The following is a 23,930-nucleotide window of genomic DNA, read 5'->3' on the forward strand; positions in this document are numbered from 1 at the left end:
AAAACAAAAAACCAGTCATCTCCATTCAGGTTCATCCAACTACTATGCTGGTTTTGTTAAATATTCAGGGTGAAATCATGTTGTTCATATGCATAATTCTAGGGATTCTAAGGACAGCTAGCGTAAATGATGTGTTATCTCATGAATTTCTGAAATAAAAAGGAGATCCCCTTTTCTGTTTCAGGTTATAGGATTACTAGATGTTTTTACACCAGCAACTTCAATAGAAAATTTTAATGAAGTGTAAGTAAAATTTAACATTAGTGTGACTAATTGGTAAGATATGAAGATAGATGCTGCAGTGTTGCTGGAAAACAGATACACAGTTTTCTGTTCTAGCTACAGCCAAAATGAGCTTTGAGAGACTAATGTGCCTTTGGTCCCCTTTTCAAAAAAACGGGAAGGGGATTCTGCCCAAAGGCCTTAAGGCATGGTACTTAATAGATTGCAGGGACTCTATTACTGTACCTGGCATGAGATTTGATCTTCTGTATGTCCCACTAAATTTGTGGTCTGATCACCTTAACCTCATTTTGGATGTGGAGTGTTTATTCTAGGCAGTATGTGTGACGTCAGTCATGTAAGGAATGCAGGAAAATATTCTGCAGTGGGTGATGTCATCTCTTGGCTTGATTCTCGTCTCATCTAGTATTAGTTTTACACTAGTGTAGCTTCATTAACATTAGTGGAGTTACTCCAGTGTAAATCAGGAGCAAGTGAGAGAAAAATCAGGCCCTCAGTCTTTTAGGAGAAACACTGGGTGAAATTCTGACTTTATTGACGTCAATGGCAAAACTCCCATTGATGTCAACGGGGCCAGGATTACACTCTCAGAATCTAGAATCTAAGACAGAGCCGGTAAATTAATTGGTTTAAAGTTGATAGAATGCTTTGAACACTTGAAGTGCCAATAAATAAAAAACTGATTTTCAAATGTTTGTTTTTAAAACGTAGTCATTTATAAGTATCAGCCTGGATGTTTGGGGTCTGATCACATAACCCTTGCTCTCTCCATTCATGGGATTACTCATGTGATAAGGGCATGAGGTACCTGAGATACAGCTCCCATGAGACACCATAGTTATTCAAGTGGACACATTTCAATGTTGAACAGAGTCAAAACAAAATACTTCAATCTTGGTTGACAAACCAAAATGAAACGTTTGATTCAGGAATGTCAAAATGTTTTTGTTTCAGTCAAAAATACAGAATCAAACGTTCTGGTATTTCCAAATAGAAATTTTTCAGAATTTTCCATTCTGTGAATTTGGACTTTTCATCCCAATTTAGGATGAAAACTAATTTCAAAATATCAGAATTTCCCAAGGGACTCAAATTTTGTCCATTTCTACTCATTGAAGGGAATCTGTGTTGTAGCAGGAGCCTTACAAGCAAAACCAGGCCTGACGTTTTTATGGAAGATTTGCCTTTGATTTCAGTGGGAACAGATGGGAACCCAGATAGATTCAGTGTGGTCTTTCCTGACCAACAGTTTTCTTGTTCTATGATCATTGTTTGGCTTGCTACATTTGCAGTGAGAATACACTGACCACATACCTATGGCTATGAACTGCCATTGTTATATGATATTTTTTTCTTAACTCTGAGTTTGTACGAACTTGTCTGGCAAAAAGACATTAAATGTCTTATGGACTGTAAGGATCTTTTCTTAGCTTGGCAGGTTATTAAACTCCTAATTTTGGGAAGGAAGGGATTTTTATCTCACGATTGATGGATGGAGAAGGAATATGCACGGGAGTGAGTAATTAGTATGAAATTAAACAAATTAGATTTACCTGCTGCTTGTCATAAATAAGTTATTTTATTTTTACAGGTATCTTGTGACAAATTTAATGGGTGCTGACTTGAATAACATTGTAAAGTGCCAGAAGCTAACAGATGACCATATACAGTTTCTCATCTACCAGTTACTTAGAGGTCTTAAGGTACACACTGCATGATGGCATTTATTTTATACTCAGCAACCAAAATGTTGTAATAATGAATATTTCATTGCAAGGGCAATATTTAAATTCATTTTCAGAGCTGAATGGACTTACAAATACTCATGACATCTCTGGTGATTTATTTTTATAAACCGTAGTAAATTGAGAACTCCCCAGATTCCTTTCAGAACTAAAGACAAGACCCCAATCCTTCAAATACTTACCCACAAGTTTGACTTTACACACGTGAGTAGCCCCATTAATTTCAGTGGGACTACTTGTGTGTAAAGTTAAGCACCTCTGTAAGCATTTGCAGGACTGGGGCCTATGATTTGTAAAATGGTAGAGTGGGATTACAAGATTATAGACTTGCAATAAATTCATAGCTAATCAGTTCAATTTGTACATAAAATATATATCTATTTTTCTAATTGTCAGTGCTGTAAACTCCCCCCTTGGATAAGAAAATCACATCAGGTTATTTCTCTCTTGGATATTGGCCTCAGTAATCAAGATCCTGCAGGCCTAATTATGCCCTCTTTACTATTATTGATGTGCCAAGAAGGAAAAAACCCATCTTGACTTTCACATCCCAAGGCAAATTCACAGGGCTGAAAATTATAACAAACAAATGCATCTTTGTACTTGTAACTGATCAAAGCTTGATAAGGAAACACTGAGAGACAATAAACGTGAAACCCCAAGGTGCTGTTTATACAGTCATTTTTCAAAGTACAGTTGCTCTTCAAACTTTAGGTAAGTTGTACCTGAAAGATGGAAGTGTTCTTTTTTAAAACAGTCCTTGATCAGATTTCATCTTATCAGCATCCTAAGAGTGTTTTCCTCTTGTTTGTTGTGAAAAGCAAGGACTCCCTTTAAAATGAGCACATGAATATCTGCTTGCAGTGAACCCACCACCCCTCTTCAATAAAAATGCAGTTACACAGCCATGTATTTTGTGTGTGAAGATTCTAGCTGGTAGCTAGGGTATGCATCCATTGACTTGCATAGGAAGGCGGCATGTGGATCCAGATGATCAAAATGGAGGTCCAAACTGAAATGAAATGAATGTCTTTTTATCAAATACTATATAGCCAATCTTCTTTTGATAGAAGGGTGTGTATTACAGCTTTAAGGATATCAGTGTAGTTTTAATGGTTAGTGGTGACACTTGTGCTACCTGCCCATTAGTATTTGTGATTGCTGCTCAGATAGGAATGTTTCCTGATCTAAATCTTAACTCTATATAAAACCACCAAACATAGAGGACAAAAAAATATGAATAGAACAAGTGGCTGTTACCTTTTTTCCACTTTTTTTCTAATCTTGCTTTCTTATCTTTTTTTTTTTTCTTTATTCCACAGTATATTCACTCAGCTGGAATCATCCACCGGGTGAGTTCAGTTAGCTAGAGAATACAAATCAATGCAGTGTGCACTGCCCAATGTCAGGCTTGATATTGTTACAATACTAATTTAACCTTATTAGGTGTGCATGACTAACGCTGTGTTTGTTCTGATACAGGACTTGAAACCCAGTAACCTAGCTGTAAATGAAGACTGTGAATTAAGGGTAGGATTCATGCTATTGTGATGAAGGTTCTTGTAATATCTCTGGAACTAGAACTTTTCTGAACCAACATTAACTGCCATTTTTCTGTTAGTACACATCCATGTATTTAGTTACTGTTGCTTTACTGGCAGATAAAAAATAAATTGCATTAACAATATTTGTGAGGATACAGATATTAACCGCTATTTCAGGTAGCATGTACAAATTGTTTACTGTGAATAAAAATCCTCTTCACATTTAAAAATTGAGAATAGGAAGCACTTAGGTTAAAAAATGGGCTTAGGGCCCAAAATTTTAGCTGATACTCAAAGTGACAAGACTCCAGGATCTGGCCCCAGATGTCGAGGTGAAGCAGTACATACCGCAACTACCCTACATCTACAGGACATACACTTATAGAAAGTTAACAATGATTAAACTGGCTGAAATATATAAATGGGTACTTTGGTAATGCAAACACCAGTATTACCAACCACAGGTGTTCAAAAGTCATGAGTCAGGCCCCAAAAATCATGAATTTTTTTTTTAAAATAAAGTGTGGAATTTTTTTTTTTTTTTTGGCCTTCTGGACTATTGTTGTTGGTTGTTTAAAATTTGTATCATTGTAGCACCTAGAAGCCCTAATGTTGGATCAGGACCCCATTGTGCTAAGTGCTGTATAAACAGAACAGGAAGACGGCTCCAACCCCAAAAAGCTTAGAGTTTTCTGAGCCTTTAGGGTACACTCTCTTCACTTTTTCAAGCCTTTCTCCACAGTCATCAGAGTCAGAACACATTTCATTTTCATTTTTTTTAATGAAAGCAGAGATATGATGATGATGGCTTTAGTCTGAAATTTGAAAGAAAACACCAAATTTCATGAGACCTGCAACAAAATCACAGTAGCTGACAACACACCCAGTACAGTGCAATTAACCTGAGGACTAAAGCACATACAGCTTTTGTTCACCTCAGTGGAAGCTGAGGAAGCTCAACAAATATCATGACTGGCCTTTAATATTTTCATACCTGTATATGGAGTCTCATTTTTGAGGTATTATGGGAAGTCTTTGCCTGATCATTCTCTTTATAAAAGTCCATGTTATTCTTTATACTCTACGGTGACAAAGAAGACTTTAAATCTTCTTTTCTAGAATTTACACACCACCCAATCTCCTCTCTCCTCACCTAGTTTTTGGCTGGGTTACATTCATTTTTTTCATTACTTATTCGCTTGTATGATGCCAGACTGTTATGGGAAAATCTAAATTGGTGGTGCTTTAAGGCATAGCCAAAAAGGAAATAAAAAGTGTACCAACATATTTGAGCAAGAAATGATCAATTATGGAAAAATGTAAAAACACATCGCTGTGAAATGCCCTTTCCTTGTACTAGGCAGATGAAATTTAATGTTGATGATAAATGCAAAGCATAGTCCCAACTATACATATAAAATGATGGGGTCTAAATTAGCTGTTACTACTCAAGAATGAGATCTTGGAGTCACTGTAGATAGTTCTCTGAAAACATCCACTCAATTTGCAGCGGCAGTCAAAAAAGCAAACAAAATGCTGAGAATAATTAAGAAAGGGATGGATATATAGGACAGAAAATATCATGTTGCCTCTATATAAATCCATAGTACACCCACGTCTTGCATACTGTGTGCAGATGTGGTTGAACCATCTCAGAAAAGATACATTGAAATTGGGAAAAGTTCAGAAAAGGGCAACAAAAATGATTAGGGGTATGGAATGGCTTCCATATGAGGAGAGATCATAGAATCATAGAATATCAGGGTTGGAAGGGACCTCAGGAGGTCATCTAGTCCAACCCCCTGCTCAAAAGCAGGACCCATACCCAATTAAATCATCCCAGCCAGGGCTTTGTCAAGCCTGACCTTAAAAACTTCTAAGGAAGGAGATTCCACCACCTCCCTAGGCAACGCATTCCAGTGTTTCACCACCCTCTTAGTGAAAAAGTTTTTCCTAATATCCAACCTAAACCTCCCCCACTGCAACTTGAGACCATTACTCCTTGTCCTGTCCTCTTCCACCACTGAGAATAGTCTAGAACCATCCTCCCTGGAACTACTCTCAGGTAGTTGAAAGCAGCTATCAAATCCCCCCTCATTCTTCTCTTCTGCAGACTAAACAATCCCAGTTCCCTCAGCCTCTCCTCATAAGTCATGTGTTCCAGACCCCTAATCATTTTTGTTGCCCTTCGCTGGACTCTCTCCAATTTATCCACATCCTTCTTGTAGTGTGGGGCCCAAAACTGGACACAGTACTCCAGATGAGGCCTCACCAATGTCGAATAGAGGGGGACAATCACGTTCCTCGATCTGCTCGCTATGCCCCTACTTATACATCCCAAAATGCCATTGGCCTTCTTGGCAACAAGGGCACACTGCTGGCTCATATCCAGCTTCTCGTCCACTGTCACCCCTAGGTCCTTTTCCGCAGAACTGCTGCCTAGCCATTCGGTCCCTAGTCTGTAGCTGTGCATTGGGTTCTTCCGTCCTAAGTGCAGGACCCTGCACTTATCCTTATTGAACCTCATCAGATTTCTTTTGGCCCAATCCTCCAATTTGTCTAGGTCCCTCTGTATCCTATCCCTCCCCTCCAGCGTATCTACCACTCCTCCCAGTTTAGTATCATCCGCAAATTTGCTGAGAGTGCAATCCACACCATCCTCCAGATCATTTATGAAGATATTGAACAAAACCGGCCCCAGCACCGACCCCTGGGGCACTCCACTTGACACCGGCTGCCAACTAGACATGGAGCCATTGATCACTACCCGTTGAGCCTGACAATCTAGCCAACTTTCTACCCATCTTATAGTGCATTCATCCAGCCCATACTTCCTTAACTTGCTGACAAGAATACTGTGGGAGACCGTGTCAAAAGCTTTGCTAAAGTCAAGAAACAATACATCCACTGCTTTCCCTTCATCCACAGAACCAGTAATCTCATCATAGCAGGCGATTAGATTAGTCAGGCATGACCTTCCCTTGGTGAATCCATGCTGACTGTTCCTGATCACTTTCCTCTCATGTAAGTGCTTCAGGATTGATTCTTTGAGGACCTGCTCCATGATTTTTCCGGGGACTGAAGTGAGGCTTACTGGCCTGTAGTTCCCAGGATCATCCTCCTTCCCTTTTTTAAAGATTGGCACTACATTAGCCTTTTTCCAGTCATCCGGGACTTCCCCCGTTCGCCACGAGTTTTCAAAGATAATGGCCAATGGCTCTGCAATCACAGCCGCCAGTTCCTTTAGCACTCTCGGATGCAACTCATCCGGCCCCATGGACTTGTGCACGTCCAGTTTTTCTAAATAGTCCCTAACCACCTCTTTCTCCACAGAGGGCTGGCCATCTATTCCCCATGTTGTGATGCCCAGCACAGCAGTCTGGGAGCTGACCTTGTTCATGAAGACAGAGGCAAAAAAAGCATTGAGTACATTAGCTTTTTCCACATCCTCCGTCACTAGGTTGCCTCCCTCATTCATTAAGGGGCCCACACTTTTCTTGGCTTTCTTCTTGTTGCCAACATACCTGAAGAAACCCTTCTTGTTACTCTTAACATCTCTGGCTAGCTGCAGCTCCAGGTGCGATTTGGCCCTCCTAATTTCATTCCTACATGCCCGAGCAATATTTTTATACTCTTCCCTGGTCATATGTCCAACCTTCCACTTCTTGTAAGCTTCTTTTTTATGCTTAAGATCTGCTAGGATTTCACCGTTAAGCCAAGCTGGTCGCCTGCCATACTTACTATTCTTTCGACACATCGGGATGGTTTGTCCCTGTAACCTCAACAGGGATTCCTTGAAATACAGCCAGCTCTCCTGGACTCCTTTCTCCTTCATGTTAGTCCCCCAGGGGATCCTACCCATCCGTTCCCTGAGGGAGTCGAAGTCTGCTTTCCTGAAGTCCAGGGTCCCTATCCTGCTGCTTACCTTTCTTCCCTGGGGCTTTTCAGTTTGGAAAAGAGACGGCTAAGGGGAGATATGATTGAGGTCTATAAAATCATGACTGGTGTAGAGAAAGTAGATAAGGAAGTGTTGTTTACTACTTCTCATAACACAAGAACTAGGGGTCACCAAATGAAATGAATAGGCAGCAGGTTTAAAACAAATAAAAGTAAGTATTTCTTCACACAACGCACAGTCAATCTATGGAACTCCTTGCCAGAGGATGTTGTGAAGGCCAAGACCATAACACGGTTCAAAAAAGAACTAGATAAATTCGTGGAGGATAGGTCCATCAATAGCTATTAGCCAGGATGGGCAGGAATGGTGTCCCTAGCCTCTGTTTGCCAGAAGCTGGGAATGAGCGACCAGGGATGGATCACTTGATGATTACCTTTTCTGTTCATTCCCTCTGTGGCACATGGCACTGTCAACTGTCAGAAGACAGGATACTGGGCTAGATGGACCTTTGATCTGACCCAGTAGGGCCATTCTTATGTTCTTAGTGTTGCAGAGTCTAGTCGTTATTCATATGGCTCTTGCTTCAGATGTTGTAATTCATTATTTGCTTACTTAGAGAAAATTAATAAATAGAAAAGTTATTTTTAAAGTATATTACAAGTAAGGGTGGGATTTTAATATATATTAATCACATGTATTAAAATCAGGTTAGTTAAGTAGCTGTTTTAAAGAGGAATATTTGTACGTAACATAACATTAAAACTGGATTATCACTAGGGAGTTTGAGTGAAATCCTAAGTGTTTTCCTGCTCCCATTGGAATTGCTGGGAGTTTTGCCAGTGGCTTCACAAGAGCAGGATTGGATCCCATCACACAAGATGCTGAGTGTGTCCTGTGATAGTGGTGGTGGGGGCCAGATTTTTAAAAGTATTTAGGTGCTTTTATTTCCCATCTCACTTGAAAGATGCTGATACCTCTGTTGATTGGGTCAATGGACTAGAATATTTTCCATCAGCGCCTCTGGATTTAGGAATGCTTTTACAGCACAGTCATTGTTAGGATGCTGACTATCCCAAATAAAGAAGTAGATAGCAGAAAGCAAAGAAATATACTGAAACATAATGTTTTCTCTTGGACATGAGCTTTCCAAAAGGGGGCATTCAGCGGGCAATATTGTGCCATCAAATGCATGTGTGCTATTTTTAAGAAAAACTCCCTTTTCATTTCAGTGGGGTGTTAGATGGTACTCTGTGAGCTTTTCCTTATACAACTTACATATGCCTCTCTTAGTGGCATCAAAATGTGTGTGATTGAATAAATGCTATATATGTTACAAGGCCTAAGCACAAGTCGCTGAGCTAAGGAAACAAGGGAACATTGGGGCATTTGTAAGTAATATAGTTGTGCTTTTAACATGTCATAATCTGATGTTTTTGGGTGTTGGCATTTTATACCTATACAATTCAGGCTTAATTTTCTTTGTTGATATTCTTCAGCTCTGATATACTAGTGGTGATTATTGCTATCAATGTAATGTTACAAGGAAATTAAATTTAAGGTCAAATTCAGAGTTTGTGTAAAAGGGTCCAATTCCATTTAAGCTCCAACTCTACTGTCATATTACCATGAAGAGACCCCGGCATCAACATGTAGCCCCGATTACTTTAATGGGGCACTGCATAAGTCGGTCCACTGACATCAAGGTCAGGTTCTTAGTCATTAAAGGACTCCATCTTTCTTAGTATTACCAGAAAGCATGAGCTGGGGAGCAAACTTGGGCTGGGTATGAAATGTTGAGGGTCAAATTCATTGCAAGCTGAGGTGTTTTAACGGCTGAAGTAAGCCAGAAATAAAGAACAGGGAACAAATCAACTCCTATAATAAAAATAATGAGAAATCTTGGTTTTTTTTCATCTGTAGATTTTAGACTTTGGTTTAGCCCGACAAACTGATGATGAAATGACTGGATATGTAGCAACAAGATGGTACAGAGCTCCAGAAATTATGTTAAACTGGATGCACTATAATCAAACAGGTAAAGTAAGATACTTATTTTTAAACTACAAACAATATAGTCACAACAGGAAAAAGCAACTGCATTTAACCATTTTTATTATGTTTATCATGCATATCCCTCTCTTCTTATTTTTGGCAGTTGACATTTGGTCAGTGGGATGCATCATGGCAGAGCTATTGAAAGGCAAGGCTCTTTTTCCAGGAAATGACTGTATCCTTAACATAAAATGCAGTTACATAAAGTGCAAATGCACCACAGTTCTTCCTGTTCTCTAATCGCCAAAATGTTCTTAAGGCTATATCTGCCAGGTAACAAGCCTTCAATACAGCAAACTGAGCTTTGCTAATAGTTCAATTTACTATACATAACTGCTGAATGTAACAACCATCAGAAGAAAAAGCAATAACAGATGTTCTTAAACCACAAGACGCTACATGCAATCTTTATTTTATGTCTGATATTTAAATAATGACCTAGTTAAATAATGACCTAGAAGGATTGATTTCTTTCATTTGTGCAGCTTCTCAAAAACAACATGCATTTATTACAGGGTGACCAGATGTCCCGATATTATAGGGACAGTTCTGATTTTTGGGTCTTTTTCTTATATAGGCTCCTCTTACCCCCCTACTTCCTGTGCTGATTTTTCACCCTTACTGTCTGGTCACCCTAATTTATTAAAATTGAATTAATATGCATGTCACTTATTGTTGTAGAACTGCTGTTTTTATTTGTATGTAGGCAAGAGAGGCAACGTAAAAATCCCTCATTCCAACATAAAGTAGTGGGACTATTATGGTTTATGGTGCAATATTGCTGGGCTCTATTGCAGCCTGTGTTGTTTCTCTGACTGACAGGAGGGCAGAAAAGGCCATTGCTGAGTAGAGTAGAATAATAGTAAAAGGAAATGTAGAGGAAGTAAAAATAGAGACTGAAGAGAGTGTAAGATAAAGAAATGATTGCTAGATCACATCAGAAAACCTCTCTCCATTCAAAACAGAGGCACAGTGTACATCAGATTCTGTTGTGTTCCACACTAAGGGCACGTCTACGCTACTGTCCTAACTCGATCTGTGTTAGGTGAACTTGCAGCCACTGCAGTCGTTATTGTAATGGCTGATGTCCACTCTACCCTCCTTCTGTTGGTGGTGTGCATCCTCACCAGGAACGCTTCCAGTGACTGCAGGGGGACTGAGAGCCAGGACTCTCCGCTCCACGCAGCTCCCTGCTGGAGCCGCCTGGACTTCTTGCCTCCCTGCGTGGGAAGTTGGGAGCCTTTGGGCAGCAGCCAGTCTGGGAGCCCAGCTGCCTCTAGCTGCCCAGCTTTCTTGTCAGTGTCTGGAGCCGTGAAATTGACAAGACGGCCAACAGCCGATGTAAGTGATGCAGTGTCTCACATTGCATCACCCTAACTGCACCGACATAAGCCCTGCACCTCTTGTGGAGGTGGCGTTATTATGTCAGTGTAAAAGGGCACTTTCATAGTAGCTGCTTTACGTCACCCTAACTGTGTAGTGTAGACCAGGTCTGACTGTTCTCACTACTCTGAAAAGCGAAAAAATCCTAACATTGCAGCTAAATCTACAATATGGCCAGGTGTGGAAAAGGCATGATGATATTATAGATCCCTGAAAAACAGCTAAGACATGGTAACATCTTGCCATTGAGCTTTCTGTGGTGTTTAAATCAATCAGACTCTATTGTCAACAATGGCACGAGGGCATCACTCAGATGTTCTTAATAATACCTGTTGCTTTGCATCCCTTGACTAAGTGGTGTTTCTGACTATTTTTGGTAAGCTGGTGTGTATTGTTTGCAAAAATAGGATTTTTGCAAAATATAGACTTACCAGGTTTTTTTTTCTTTCTTGTAAAATACAATCTAGAGTTACAGTGTTTCATCAACTTCACTGAGACTTTAAATTAATCTTGAATCACTAAAGGAAGTGTTAATGTGGTTCACTTTTCAGGTCATATACGAACTCAGAAAATGTACATTTTAAAGATTATGGGCCTGGTTCTACGCAAAATGGGTGTAATATGCTACCCAGTCAGAATTCTCCACTCAGCCCCCGAGTCAGCAGTCATCCCGGTTCAGCAAAGCACTTGAGCATAGGCTGAAATTGTTAAGCACATGCTTAAGTCCCATCCAACTCAAAGTTAGGCATGTGACCGTGAACTGGGACCTCACACTGGTGGTAGCATTTTACACTCACAGTCCGTAGGTGTAAATGAATACACGAGGTTCTGGACAGTGGACAAGAAGACACTCTGGACATAATCTTCAGCTGGTATAAATTGGCTAACTCCATTGCAATCAATAGAACTGTGTCACTTCCTCCATCTGAGGATCTGACCATCTGTGCAGGACTTCAGGGTTTATTTAAACAAAAAAGGCTTGTCTGTTGCTTACTTTTACTATCTTTCCTGGAGTTTTCTTGAATACTTGCAGATATTGACCAACTAAAGAGAATAATGGAAGTTGTGGGAACACCCAGTTCTGAACTCCTCAAGAAAATATCATCGGAACATGTGAGTTCACCGTTCCATAATTTAGCTGAGTTAATAATTTAGTTTTTCATGGACTGTCACACACTGGTTACACAGGCAGTTAATATTTTTCACCTTAATGAGTCCGATTGTGTGTGTGTGTGTGCATGTGTGTGCCCCAAAGGGTGGGTTTATTTCAATGTGCTACTGCAACACTTAATGCAGAATATAAGAGCTGTGTAGGTGACAAGTAAATAAAGCTGGTCTAACACCTTTTTGCTAATTTGCTGGATTTCTAACAGTGCTTTATTTCTCATTCTGTGAAGGCTTTTTTTTTTTTTTGGCCTTTGTGTGTGTTTAATGTTTTTCTTACCAGCATATTCATATCTGTTGAACAATTGAGGAAACTAACATAGCTAGGCTAACACTCCATTTTCTTGCAACTTCCAGCTGTTTATTTTTTTAAAATGTAACTGTTATGGGCTTGGGGGAGCTCCACAGTTTGTGAGCATTCAGGCTCCTGGGAAGAGTTGAGGCAGGAATTAGCTGATACGTTGGCTCTCCCTCCATACCCTGTGCTGAGAGATTGGGCCAGCCAAGAAATGTAGGGAAGGTTCTCCAATGCATGGTCACTTGGTTGTTCTTGAGGCCAGTGTAGTACAAACCTCTGTGCTTTGCACCTATCTTAGGTTCAGAGGCGTATCATACGTAACTCATGAATGTTCAGAGTAATTTTGTGGGCTCACTGATGGGGAGAGTAGACTTCTTATTATGGTGGCTTTTGTCTTTTCATAGTTCGTTTCTTTTGTTTTAGAGCCACCTTAATGAGTCAGATTGTGTGTGTGTGTGTGTGTGTGTGTGTGTGTGTGTGTGCCCCAAAGGGTGGGTTTATTTCTGGTGGTAATATTTCCTTGAAGGTTAAATTCCTAAGACTATGCCTTATCTGGAGGGCAAGTCTGTTTAGTTTTGTGAGAGTGTCCCAGTTGGGCACTAATTTTCCTGTACAAATATTTGTTTGATATTTCTGTACAGAGTTTTACACAGTATTTTACTGTCTTATCTGCAGATGTGAAACTCGTTTAATAACGAACAATTGCATGTTCTTAGATGTTCACTGACTAAAGCCCAGTAAGTTTAATCAGTGGATGCCAGGAATCTCTTTTTATTTATTTTTATTTTTTCCCCTTTTTATAGTTCATGGGTTTTTTTGCAAAGGTTTCTTTTGTGATTCCTTGGAAGATCATGTGATGGGATATGAGGTTTAAGAAGCTTCAGAAATTTGTATTTTGGTTTGTTTGTAGATCTAAAACTTGATTATTAAAATTCTGATCTTTCTCAAGCAATTGGGAATTTTTGGGGGAGGAATTCAACCTTTGCATTGTATCCTAGCTGCTCCAAAGTAGTCACAACAGGTCTATACAAACCCTGCCTCCCCCATCCTTTGGTGTATTCCCCCCACTGCAGAACACACACCTCTACCCAGGGCAGAGCCATCTCTATATCACCTCCAAAGAAGCCCTGGGACAGGGGGAATTCTGGAGCGGGGGTGGGGGCATATTGGGGACCAGGAAAGATGAGATGAATGGAAGTGTGACACAGAGAGACCTGCGCTTGGTGATTCCTCACTGCTGCAGGCCCCATAGGGGAAATGGCACCAGGAGGCACAAATTAGATCAGCCCCAGAGCTTGCCCTATATTGCAGCTTGGGCACCAGCAGCAGCAATAGTATAAGGGCCTTTGCTGGCTGTAACAGAGAACTGTTACCACAGAGATCTGGCCTGTCCTTGAGGTTTTTAGCCTGACGGGTCAGACAAAACAATGGAGCAACCTGGCATAGTCATTGAGGCCTTCGGGTGTTCACCAGTTTCTCAGAATATTTGGCTCTTGGTTAAAATCCCTCTCTCTCTAAATTTAAAATGGAAGCCCATCCTCTTCTCTCATACATTGAAAAAACCTGTTGTCAGTTTTTTAATCTAGGTAAAGAAGAAGGTTTTATTTTGCTTCCTTATAGCTTCACCCTGCACATCGCAGGTTAAAGAAGTTGTGTGTACAAGTGAAGAAGTGCTGTGCAGCATAGAGAGTACAGGAGAACCAAGAGCAGCAGACCCCAGTTAATGAGAGTCCTGCAAGCTAATGACCAGTTAATGACCTCCAAGTTACATCACTCTCGTAGCTGGAGTAATGCCAGGGAAGCTGATCCATAACTGTGTACGTTGTTTTCAGGCTGAGGATAGCACTTACCTCCTCATCTCCTCAAGTGAGCCCGTTCCCTGCATGCATCCTGTTCCTTTTACTTTTCAACTTCTGCTCAGAGGACTACGTCTACTTTTTAATGTTGCTTGTGGCCTCCATTCATATTTGTCCTGAAGAGCAAAAGTTGTGCATTCCCAGCTACGCTCCACTCAAAGCAGGATCAAGACTTAAATGGAGAATCCAAACTTATTTTCAGAGATAAACAGAGGATTAAAGAATTGGAAAAATAGAGGGAATCTTTATATAAACTTCACCAGATGTTTCAGAACAAGTCTCTGAGTTAGTTTGTAGATCTGATGTCTTAAATTGGGGTTAGCCCATAATCCCACTTTCAGTATTTCCAGATTCAGAATTATTTAAATACTCTGGGCTCCAATAGGTGGGTTTCTGTGGAGATGACAAGGACATGGAGGAAAGGCTGGTGAGTAAACAAGGTACAGCCAAGCTGATATTGGTCTCAGCAGTAGCCGGAAGACAAAACAGGCCTGGTCCCCTACAATACTGATGGATTCTTGAAATGAGAAATTGGGATGTGAATAAATCAGCACAGATTAGGCACAAATATGGTCAAATGCACAGAAGTCTGATGATTTCTGTTGAGTAATGGTTGATTTCCATCTTAGCCCATAGTTTCCATGCAAGAAAGTGTAACCGCTATATATTTTAAAACTGCACAGCAAGTTATATTAACATATGTCCCTAAAGGTCTGATTCTCTGAGGTGCTGAGCTCTCTCAGCAACCATGGGAGGAGAACATGCTCAGCATCATCTCCCAGGCGTGCACAACATCTTTCAGGGATGTATTCCCATGGGAAGGGAAATTAATCCTGTTCTCTGACCTTTAAACCTGTACTCTCTGTAGATGACTGGCTGCCACTGGTAAGAGCAATCACACTTTTAGAAAGCTGAGTTGCCAACCTCCATAATAAAAAGAGGAAAATATATTGAAATATATTAGTAATGGCAGCCATATTGGTCTGACTCCTCTTGACAACTTCCAGTAAAATAGAAAGTAAAAAAGAAATATATTTCTACTTCTGGTTTCACAAGTTTGTTGTATGTAAGTTAAAGATTAACCCTGTACTTGGATACATTTTGAATGAGACTGTGTCTTGGAATGACCTCTCAGAACACTTTAAAGTATCTTTTGTTTTAGTGCATAACAATTGAAAAGCTTAAAAAGATTGCAGGGAAATTAGAGATCTATCAGTGATGCGTTGTCACACAGAACTGAATTAGGAGCAGGATTCCATCTCTCCAGTGGCTGTGTCCTGAGCCAGAGTACATACCAGGAAGGCTCACAGTAACCTCTTATTACTGTGTAAACCAGGATATGCAGGGCCAAATGATCCTGAAGGTTGTCGGATCCAGAGGAGAAAGAAAACATAAGTCTCAATGCCTGCTCTCTGAGCAGGAGCCAGGGAGTTGGTTGGCATGAGCTCACCACCAGTTTGAGCAGCTCTTTTCATAATTTGTCCCTCTTGCTGTCTTCTGTGGGGCCCTGGAGGGTTTCTCAGTTTCCTGCAGTAACATGTGAAGAGGGGAAATAACCCATGTATAGGGAAGAGAGATGGTCAGGGATGAAATCCCTGTACTACTAACAACCTTCCTTAAAGAAACTACAGTTTTCTCAGAGACTCTCTTTCATGCATGCAGGGATGCTCTGTCCTCTCTCCTTTGACGATTCCATTTTCAGAGCTGTCATCTGCAAGGGTCTGTCTGTCTACCCTCAAGATCCCCATTTGGTCTCCTCTGTCCCATAACCAGTAGGTCAGCTGCTCATCAGCTTGGACATCAGGAAAGCAATATCTTGGATGATGTCAAGTCCCAGCACCTTGCCTGCAATATGTGGGTTGGGCAGCTGAGTATGTGTGATGTGGCTGTCTCTAGGGTGGGGGCCCTGAGGATTCCAATTCACCCCCACATCCATGGAGCCAAGGCAAGCTACAAAGGTCCTAAGGCTCTGCACCTTGGAGGCATCTTAGGTCAGGATTTGATCCTTAGTTGATTAAACATTAGTATTTGAGAGTGGGTAGTTTAGTACATCTTTGCCAGTGGTAACTGAAAGGAGATATATGCTGACTTCCTGGTTGAAAGACATGTGGCAGATAGTATGGTTATTTTAGGATCTATGGTGATAAACCAGTTGTGCCGGTAGATGAAAACATAAACAAGTTTTTCCATGTGAAATAACTATAACTTTAACTTTAAGGGGAAAATTCCACCTTTTAAAACCCTCTTGCCTGTGGGCTTTATAATTATAGACATATAAAGATGATTGTACCTACACACACACACACACACAATGAGTTTCTATAGACAATGTCTTCCATGAGTAGGAAATGTAGCAATTAGAGATTTTTATTTTCCAGCATTTGCCATATTTACTATTGAGCAAAATTGTAATCTGTATATATGCTTTGATTTATTCCCAGGCTAGAAAATACATTGAATCACTACCACATATGCCTCAACAGGATTTGAAAGCAGTATTTCGTGGTGCCAACCCATTAGGTAAGAATTTGTTAGGGTTTTCAGACTGATGTAATTTGGTTCCTTCACCAGCATCTGAGCTCAAGTTTTACTGTTGCTATACTAAACCCAGCCGAATGACAACGGGGTGCAATGTCATAAGCATTACCAAACCTCTTGATTCTGAGACCACCATTTTACCCTAATTAAGCCTCTTCAGACCCTTTTCTGGGTAGGAAGAATAGACAGGTAGCTCCCAGTGAACAGCAATTCATGGATTAGAGGGCAAATGGCTGCTTTCAAAAAATAAAAGCCAGTCAAATATTGCATAGCTACACAGATAGAAAGAGAACTAGAGTTAGAGCAAAGAGAAAATTTGGAACTGCCTAACAGAAAAATGATCAAAAATGTTTTATTTGAAATGAGTACCCATCATCTTTTTGCTCCAATGTGGTTCAAACCAAAGATCCTAGAATGTAACGACTCTTCTGGGACATATTAGGCCATCAATATTTTATTTAAATGGGGTTCCTCTTAAATATGACCCACTGTTAGAAGAAAATACATAAATACCGAGAATTAATGAGGCAACGTTCTCAATAAGCAAATTAAAATGTAACTAAATCTGTAGAAAAATACGGGGTTTAATCCTACTCTGCGTCAACTCACAATAAAAAATTTAAGTTACAATGTGTCAGTTTTTCTAATCCCATGCAAAGGTAAAGCAGAAACGTTTTTAATAATTAGTATTTTTGTCTGATAGAGAAAATATACTGAAGTTAAGCAACGTGTTTATTGATAAGGTGTTGATTTGAGATCTCACAATTTAACTGGGAAATGGAGTGCCGTTCTCTGATACAAATGAATTAAAAGATAAACTGTCTGAATCAACATTTTGCCACTTGCTCTGGGCCACTAGAACAAATGTAAGCAGCAGATAGTGTGATTTGAGAAAGATGCTAGTAAGAAATATAATGCATTAAAGAGGAAAAATCAAACAAAAAATCTAATGGTGATTGTTTATATGTTAAAGCAATAAAACTGCTTACATTTTCATATATAAATTATAATATATGTATATTAAAAACATAATATATAAACCACTTTTAGTCCTCCAAATATCGTACATGTATAATATTGTATAGTTTTATGCAAATTTAAAATGAATACATTTTGTACATATTCTGTGACTGTCCCCTTTAAGGCCACTTTACAATCGTCATATGAACATTTTTTATGGGTACAAATAATTGCAAGTAGAATCTTGCACTCACAATTTAGGTCACTTTGGTCCGAATACTGCAGGCACATATGCATATGCTTAATTTAAGCATGTACACTCACGTGCTTAATTTTAAGCATACGACTACTGATGTGCTTAACATTAAACACGATCCATGTGCAGGGCCAGGGCCTTGGAAGGAAGTCTAAATCAGGTCATTTTAGACATCTGAATCCTAACTTGCACCCATTATAACCTATGTCATGCACCAACTAAAACAGAGGCCTGTTTAATGGCTGAAAATTCTACTCTGAATGTGTATCTTCATAAGCCATGGGCCGTATTGCACAAAAGAATGCTTTTTACATGATCTTGGGAGAAATGATGATATACTGTGTGTATATAGACACAGTTTGTGTCTGATATAATTTTTTTCTCCCATTACTTTTCCTTTTTCTTGCACTAAATATCAAGAACAAGGAAAAGGGTGATTCTGAGGTAGTATGTAAACTTTCACTATGAAATATCTTCACTTCTAGACTTTCTCTTTAGCCACGTGACATGTTTTAAATTTAATTTGAGTGTCTTTTTTGCCCTAGCTGTAGATCTTCTTGAGAAGATGCTTATATTAGACAGTGATAAAAGAATAACTGCCACAGAAGCACTCGCACATGCTTACTTTGTTCAGTATCATGATCCTGATGATGAGCCTGAGGCTGAGCTATATGATGAGTCGATAGAGAATAAAGAACGAACCATAGATGAATGGAAAGGTAAGGGAGAATTGTACGCAGCTGTGCAAACGAGCAGCAAAAAATGTATTTGCTTAAAAAACAGTTTTTGTCTGGTTCTTGCCCAGGGAATTGCAACACAACTTGAAGTCAGAAACTTCAGAATAACAAGGCAAATCTGTGTGTATTTCCCCCCTCTGGTTCTAGTCCCTCTTCCCATCATCTGATCACTGGATTTTCCTCAACACGCACAGCCCCACGTGAAGGCAGGTGCAAGTGATCTTGTAAGGATCCTGTACTTTTATTCTTCTGTAGACTCTTGTGGGCCAGATCCTCAGCTGGGATAGTGGAACAACGCCAGTTTACATCATGTGAGGTTTTGGCTCTGACCCTTCTTCTGCAGTCATAGCAAACGTGTCTACAAATGGCCTGTTAATGGTTTCCTATGCATGCAATCACAGTAAAAGCTAAAGCAAATTAGGAGTGCGCACCCAGGGTGAAGTTTCCCTTTGTGTAGAGAGCCAGCCTGTGGCTTTTGCACCATTTCAATTCCAAAAGAATTATGTGGGATTAAAGTGCTGAGTATGCTTTTTGTTATCCCTTTCTACAGGGTGAATCTGAACCCCAATGCTTGCCCAAACTGTTTTTCCAGTTGTATAGTGGGCTTCCAGAAATTTGGCCCCATATGTGCATGGCCAGCTGCTATGGCCATTAAAAGGTCTGTTGCAATTCTACCTTTCAGCACACCCATGTCAATAAGAAACTCTCCCTCAATATTTTTGGACATTTTTTTACATATTCCTTTTGAGATGGAGGAAATTGAAAACATGGACGATAAAGTGGAGTGCACAAGACATCTTGAGTCTTTCTTAAATCTCCCATCCATGTGGTAGTTAGAGAGGGTGCAGGAATAATCATTGCCCCTGGCTGGGTTCTCTGAGCGCATGCTCTCTATTTAGCACCTCCTCCTAAGAGTCGCAGTCCAGCTGCCTAGCCCCTGGGACCAGTGGTGATCCCTTAGACACACTTAGATCCCTTAAGCACACCCTTTCCCAGGATTCCACCTCCTGAACACTGTGTGTTTACCATTTAACTCTTCAGGGGCACATGACAATGAAAGCCAACAGACATACAGACAGCCTTTGCATGGGATTCTAAACACAATTACCCTTTGCTTACCATGAGGAATACACAGATCTAATAAACACACCTATATGCATTTTCACTGCCTCCGTTTCCTTACCACTCTGTAGAGTTCTTTGGGGTGTCCAGGATCCTTCTCCTGCAGCTCATGGCTTCTCTTCAGAAACTTGGAACTTCTCTCCCTCTCTGTCAGCTAACTTTCTCTGACCTCGGCTGATCCTGCTGTTAAACAGGATGCTCCTCTCTCCTGCCCAAAGCTTTCCTGAATCTCCCTGACCCACCCAGCTTCAGTGGCTTTTAAAAGCCAGCATCAGTCCCTTGGTTTCTTTGTGCTGCTGCTGGGGATTTTCCACTCCTACTCCCTTCAGCGAAGTTTGAGTAACTAACTCCCAGCTTCAGCCAACCGACTGTCCCAAGGTGATTCCACCAGAATAGGTAACCATTTTAGGTCTAATGACCAACCACTGACCCTGGTCTGATTGACTTAGAGACGTGATACAGCCCCTAACAGCAAACAGTGGGTTCCACATACACAGGCAGTCAGAAATACAGTAATTTCATAACACCAACCAGAATTCATATATGGTACATAGACAGATTCCCCAAATTATCATAGCGGTACACAGGGGGATAGTCTGTGGGCAGAGGATTGTGTTTATTTTTGATTGGCACCCAGACTCTAAGGTTTTGATTCTGTATTCCATCCAAACTACGCGGCTTCATGTAGCTGGATGCAGCCCCTTAGTTCAGGACTGACCAGTGCAAAGGCAGTACTAACGTACGTGTACGTATACTACTGGCATAAGGGACTATACTCCAGTGGAGAATCTGTGTAGTGAAGCTCCAGTCTGGCATGCCCCCTTCTCTCTGAGCCCTGTAAGGTAAGTAAGGTAGCAGCAGCAGCCCGGGGCTCCGGGGACAATTTAAAGAGCCTGGGGCTCCCCTGCTTCTACTGCCCCGGTCCTTTAATTAGCCACCGGAGCCCTGGGGAAGCAGCGGGACTCCAGCGGCTATTTAAAGGACCAGGGCGGCAGAGGCAGCTGGAGCCCTGGCCCTTTAAATAGCCCCTGGAGCCCCCGCTACTCCAGGGCTCTGAGGTCTCTTTAAAGGGCCTCCAGCTCCCCTGCTTCTACTGTTTCGGTCCTTTAAATAGCCTCTGGAGCCCTGCAGTAGCAGTGGCGGGGCTCCAGCGGCTATTTAAAGGGCCGGGGCGGTAGAAGCAGGGGAGCCCCAGGCCTTTAAATAGCCGTCGGAGCCCCGCAGCTGCTACCCCAGGGCTCTAGCAGCAGGGCTCTGGAAGCAATTTAAAGGGCTTGAGGCTCCAGCCACTGCTGGGAGCCCCAGGCCATTTAAATTGCCCCCGGGGAAGCCAGGCTGCCCCAGTCCGGTGCACCGGCTCTTGCCAGTACGCTGTACGGGGCCATACCGGCTTACTTTCACCTCTGACTAGTGGAGGGTTTGCAGGGGAGGGGGGGAGGGCAAGAATTCTGTCTCCAGCCAATTTAAAGCCACTTTGCACTGTTTACATAGTGCTGAGTGGCCCAAGCAGAGAATCCTGCCCTGACCCTTTATGCGGTTCCCTCATCACAAAATGGATATGGCAGAGCTGGTTTATACAGCATATTTTAGCATGTAGTTTAGCTATAGGGAGCCTGGTTAATTGTATACTCTTCTATGGAGTTTAGCTATGTTGATGTGAGTGCTATAAAGGGGGAGCTTGAGGAAACTGCTCTAGACTAGATCCTGAGCTGTGACTGGGGAGGTCTCAGTGCAGAAGGGGTGCTGCAAAACTAACTGTAAAGGATCTTTGCACTCCCCCAGTTCTGAAGCTGGTCCCTGTTGTAAGTGAGAGCAGACTGATGGCTAGTCCCAATTCCACTCTTACCCAGAGCTCCAAGGATCTGTTCCAGCAGCTGGAGATACCTGTAGTTTAAGGGATCCTCTCCAGTGCTTTCTTATCCTCCCTTTCCCTCCCACAATCATGTTCCCTTAAACTGGCTGCCTATATCTGTGCCACCCAAGAATCCCTCCACACTGGTGAAATCCTACAGAGGCTGAGTTATAGTAGTGGTGTAAAGCTATGCTAATGCAGGGCAGGAAATGGGCCACAGTGTCCAGTCAGGGAAGAGCAACCCTCTGTTAACCTGAGGAGGGCTCTCTCATAATTCTGCTACCTCTGGATAGATGATGAAAGCTGATTCATAGAATCATAGAATATCAGGGTTGGAAGGGACCTCAGGAGGTCATCTAGTCCAACCCCCTGCTCAAAGCAGGACCACTCCCCAACTAAATCATCCCAGCCAGGGCTTTGTCAAGCCTGACCTTAAAAACCTCTAAGGAAGGAAATTCCACCACCTCCCAAGGTAACGCATTCCAGTGCTTCACCACCCTCCTGGTGAAAAAGTTTTTCCTAATATCCAACCTAAACCTCCCCCACTGCAACTTGAGACCATTGCTCCTTGTTCTGTCAATTCTATGATTGCCATCAACTGCTCCCTCCACAAAATTTGTATGCTGCAAAGCCAGCACGTGTTGCCTTGCACATATCTTGTCTAATATGAATCCGTGCTGCATTTGCTGCTGTAACTACAGGTGCTTAATTTGTTTGTCTGCTATTTCCTCAGATGGTTGAGCCCTTGACAGGAAAGTTTAACAATTTCCTTTTCACAAAATTAACTCCTCTTCATGATGCAAACCTCTTTTTAAATGGTTGCAGGGGCAAACTTGGCTTAACACTTCCTGAGCTGAAACTGGGGATAACTTCTCTATAAAAAGCAAGAATGTTTTATGCAGCAGCAGCAGATTCTGGTGCATCAAAAAGATGGTGAAATTAACCCTTGTTAACCCTTGTTCAAAGGCCCAGCCCAAGGCCTATGGGCCACGTAAGCCTTCAAAATAGGGCTTGCATAGAATTGAAGCTGATCATAGGCCTTGTTGTTGGACCTCTGCACAGGGATGAATTTCACCCCAAGAGATGTATAGCTCTCCTCATTCTCTTCTCTACATACTTCATCTGTCATTAGAAAATGGCCCTTGAAAATACCTAATGCTCTGAAAATCAGACAAATACTAAGTCTGATTCTGTGGTCTGATTATTTCAGTTTAATTATTTTGATTTTTAACTGTATGAATAGAAGCAGAAACATCTAGGTGATCAAACAATTTCTCTGAGGAAAATCACAATTAATATTTCAGATGCTGCATTCCAGCAAATGTGTGTGCTCATTCCATGTGCTGAATAATTAAGTGCATAGGCAATCTTATATAAGAATTATTTGAGAGGTTTGTTTGGTTAGCATTTCTTTAATGAGTTCAGGTAAAAGCATTCCTTAGTGAGGCTAACCTGGTTGAAATTCTTGAAAGGGGAGAAATCAAGAGTTTTGGATTGTTTAGAAAGAAATGTCCTTATCTCCTTTGTAGGTCTAAAGAATGGCTTGATTGAAATAATATTTTTGCAGCTTTAGCTAGGAGAGCATTAAAACATGGCAAAATATTGTCATTTTGTTCTTATTAGGGAAGAATAATATTCCAAATGAAGGAATAGAGCCATTTGTGCATGATCGCTTGTAGACATTTACTAGAAAATCCCGCACAAAACTGAAGAAGTTGCAGATCCTCTAATCTGATCACAACTGAGTTTCTGTATTACAAGAAACTGACACATTATGAAGCTTTGACATAGTATTTTTGCCTCTTTTCTGTTAGAATTTCTTTGGAGACTAGGAAGCTGCTTCTTCTGAGTCTTAAGGCATTTATGGCAATGTTACTGCTGTATTGAGGGAGGGTTTATGCTGCTTCCACCACATATACAAGTTCTTGATTTTTAACATTAAAACATTTACAGTCCTTGGTTTTGCTAAGTAAAACAACTGTATAGGCCCAGTTATGGGCTGCTTTACTAATGCTTTACTAAACTTTGAATAGAAGTTTTTAATCCTTGGATATATTCCATATTTGAAGCTTATTTATAACAAAAATGTAAATAGCCATTTTGTAAGTATTACAGCTTCCTGGGGGCCAGGGGTGAGAGATGGGTTAGTTAATATGTTCCTGACAGTCAGTGGAGTTTTGGCTGAGAAGAGATGCCGTGTGCATTCAGACCTGCGAAGTATTTACATCAGTACATTCAAACGGTTGTGTTATATTGACAAAAAATGCATTACCTGAGGTTTG

The 23,930-nt window shown here is 41.0% G+C and overlaps 1 protein-coding gene across 3 annotated transcripts in view; it reads left to right on the forward strand.

The window, feature by feature from the left end:
• Positions 1-23,930, forward strand: part of MAPK11 (mitogen-activated protein kinase 11) — a 50,474-nt gene that overhangs the window by 20,013 nt on the left and 6,531 nt on the right. The window contains exons 3-11 of one of the 3 annotated variants that reach the window (XM_073328271.1): positions 185-243; positions 1,835-1,946; positions 3,311-3,340; positions 3,471-3,518; positions 9,351-9,465; positions 9,586-9,657; positions 11,899-11,978; positions 16,625-16,703; positions 18,483-18,656. In XM_073328271.1, coding sequence (XP_073184372.1) covers positions 185-243; positions 1,835-1,946; positions 3,311-3,340; positions 3,471-3,518; positions 9,351-9,465; positions 9,586-9,657; positions 11,899-11,978; positions 16,625-16,703; positions 18,483-18,656 — 769 coding nt within the window. The remainder of the gene's footprint in view (positions 1-184; positions 244-1,834; positions 1,947-3,310; positions 3,341-3,470; positions 3,519-9,350; positions 9,466-9,585; positions 9,658-11,898; positions 11,979-16,624; positions 16,704-18,482; positions 18,657-23,930) is intronic. The other 2 variants (XM_073328272.1, XM_073328273.1) reach the window with 2 other exon arrangements.

The sequence above is a fragment of the Lepidochelys kempii genome, chromosome 1, assembly GCF_965140265.1.
Source record: "Lepidochelys kempii isolate rLepKem1 chromosome 1, rLepKem1.hap2, whole genome shotgun sequence".
NCBI lineage: Eukaryota > Metazoa > Chordata > Testudines > Cheloniidae > Lepidochelys > Lepidochelys kempii.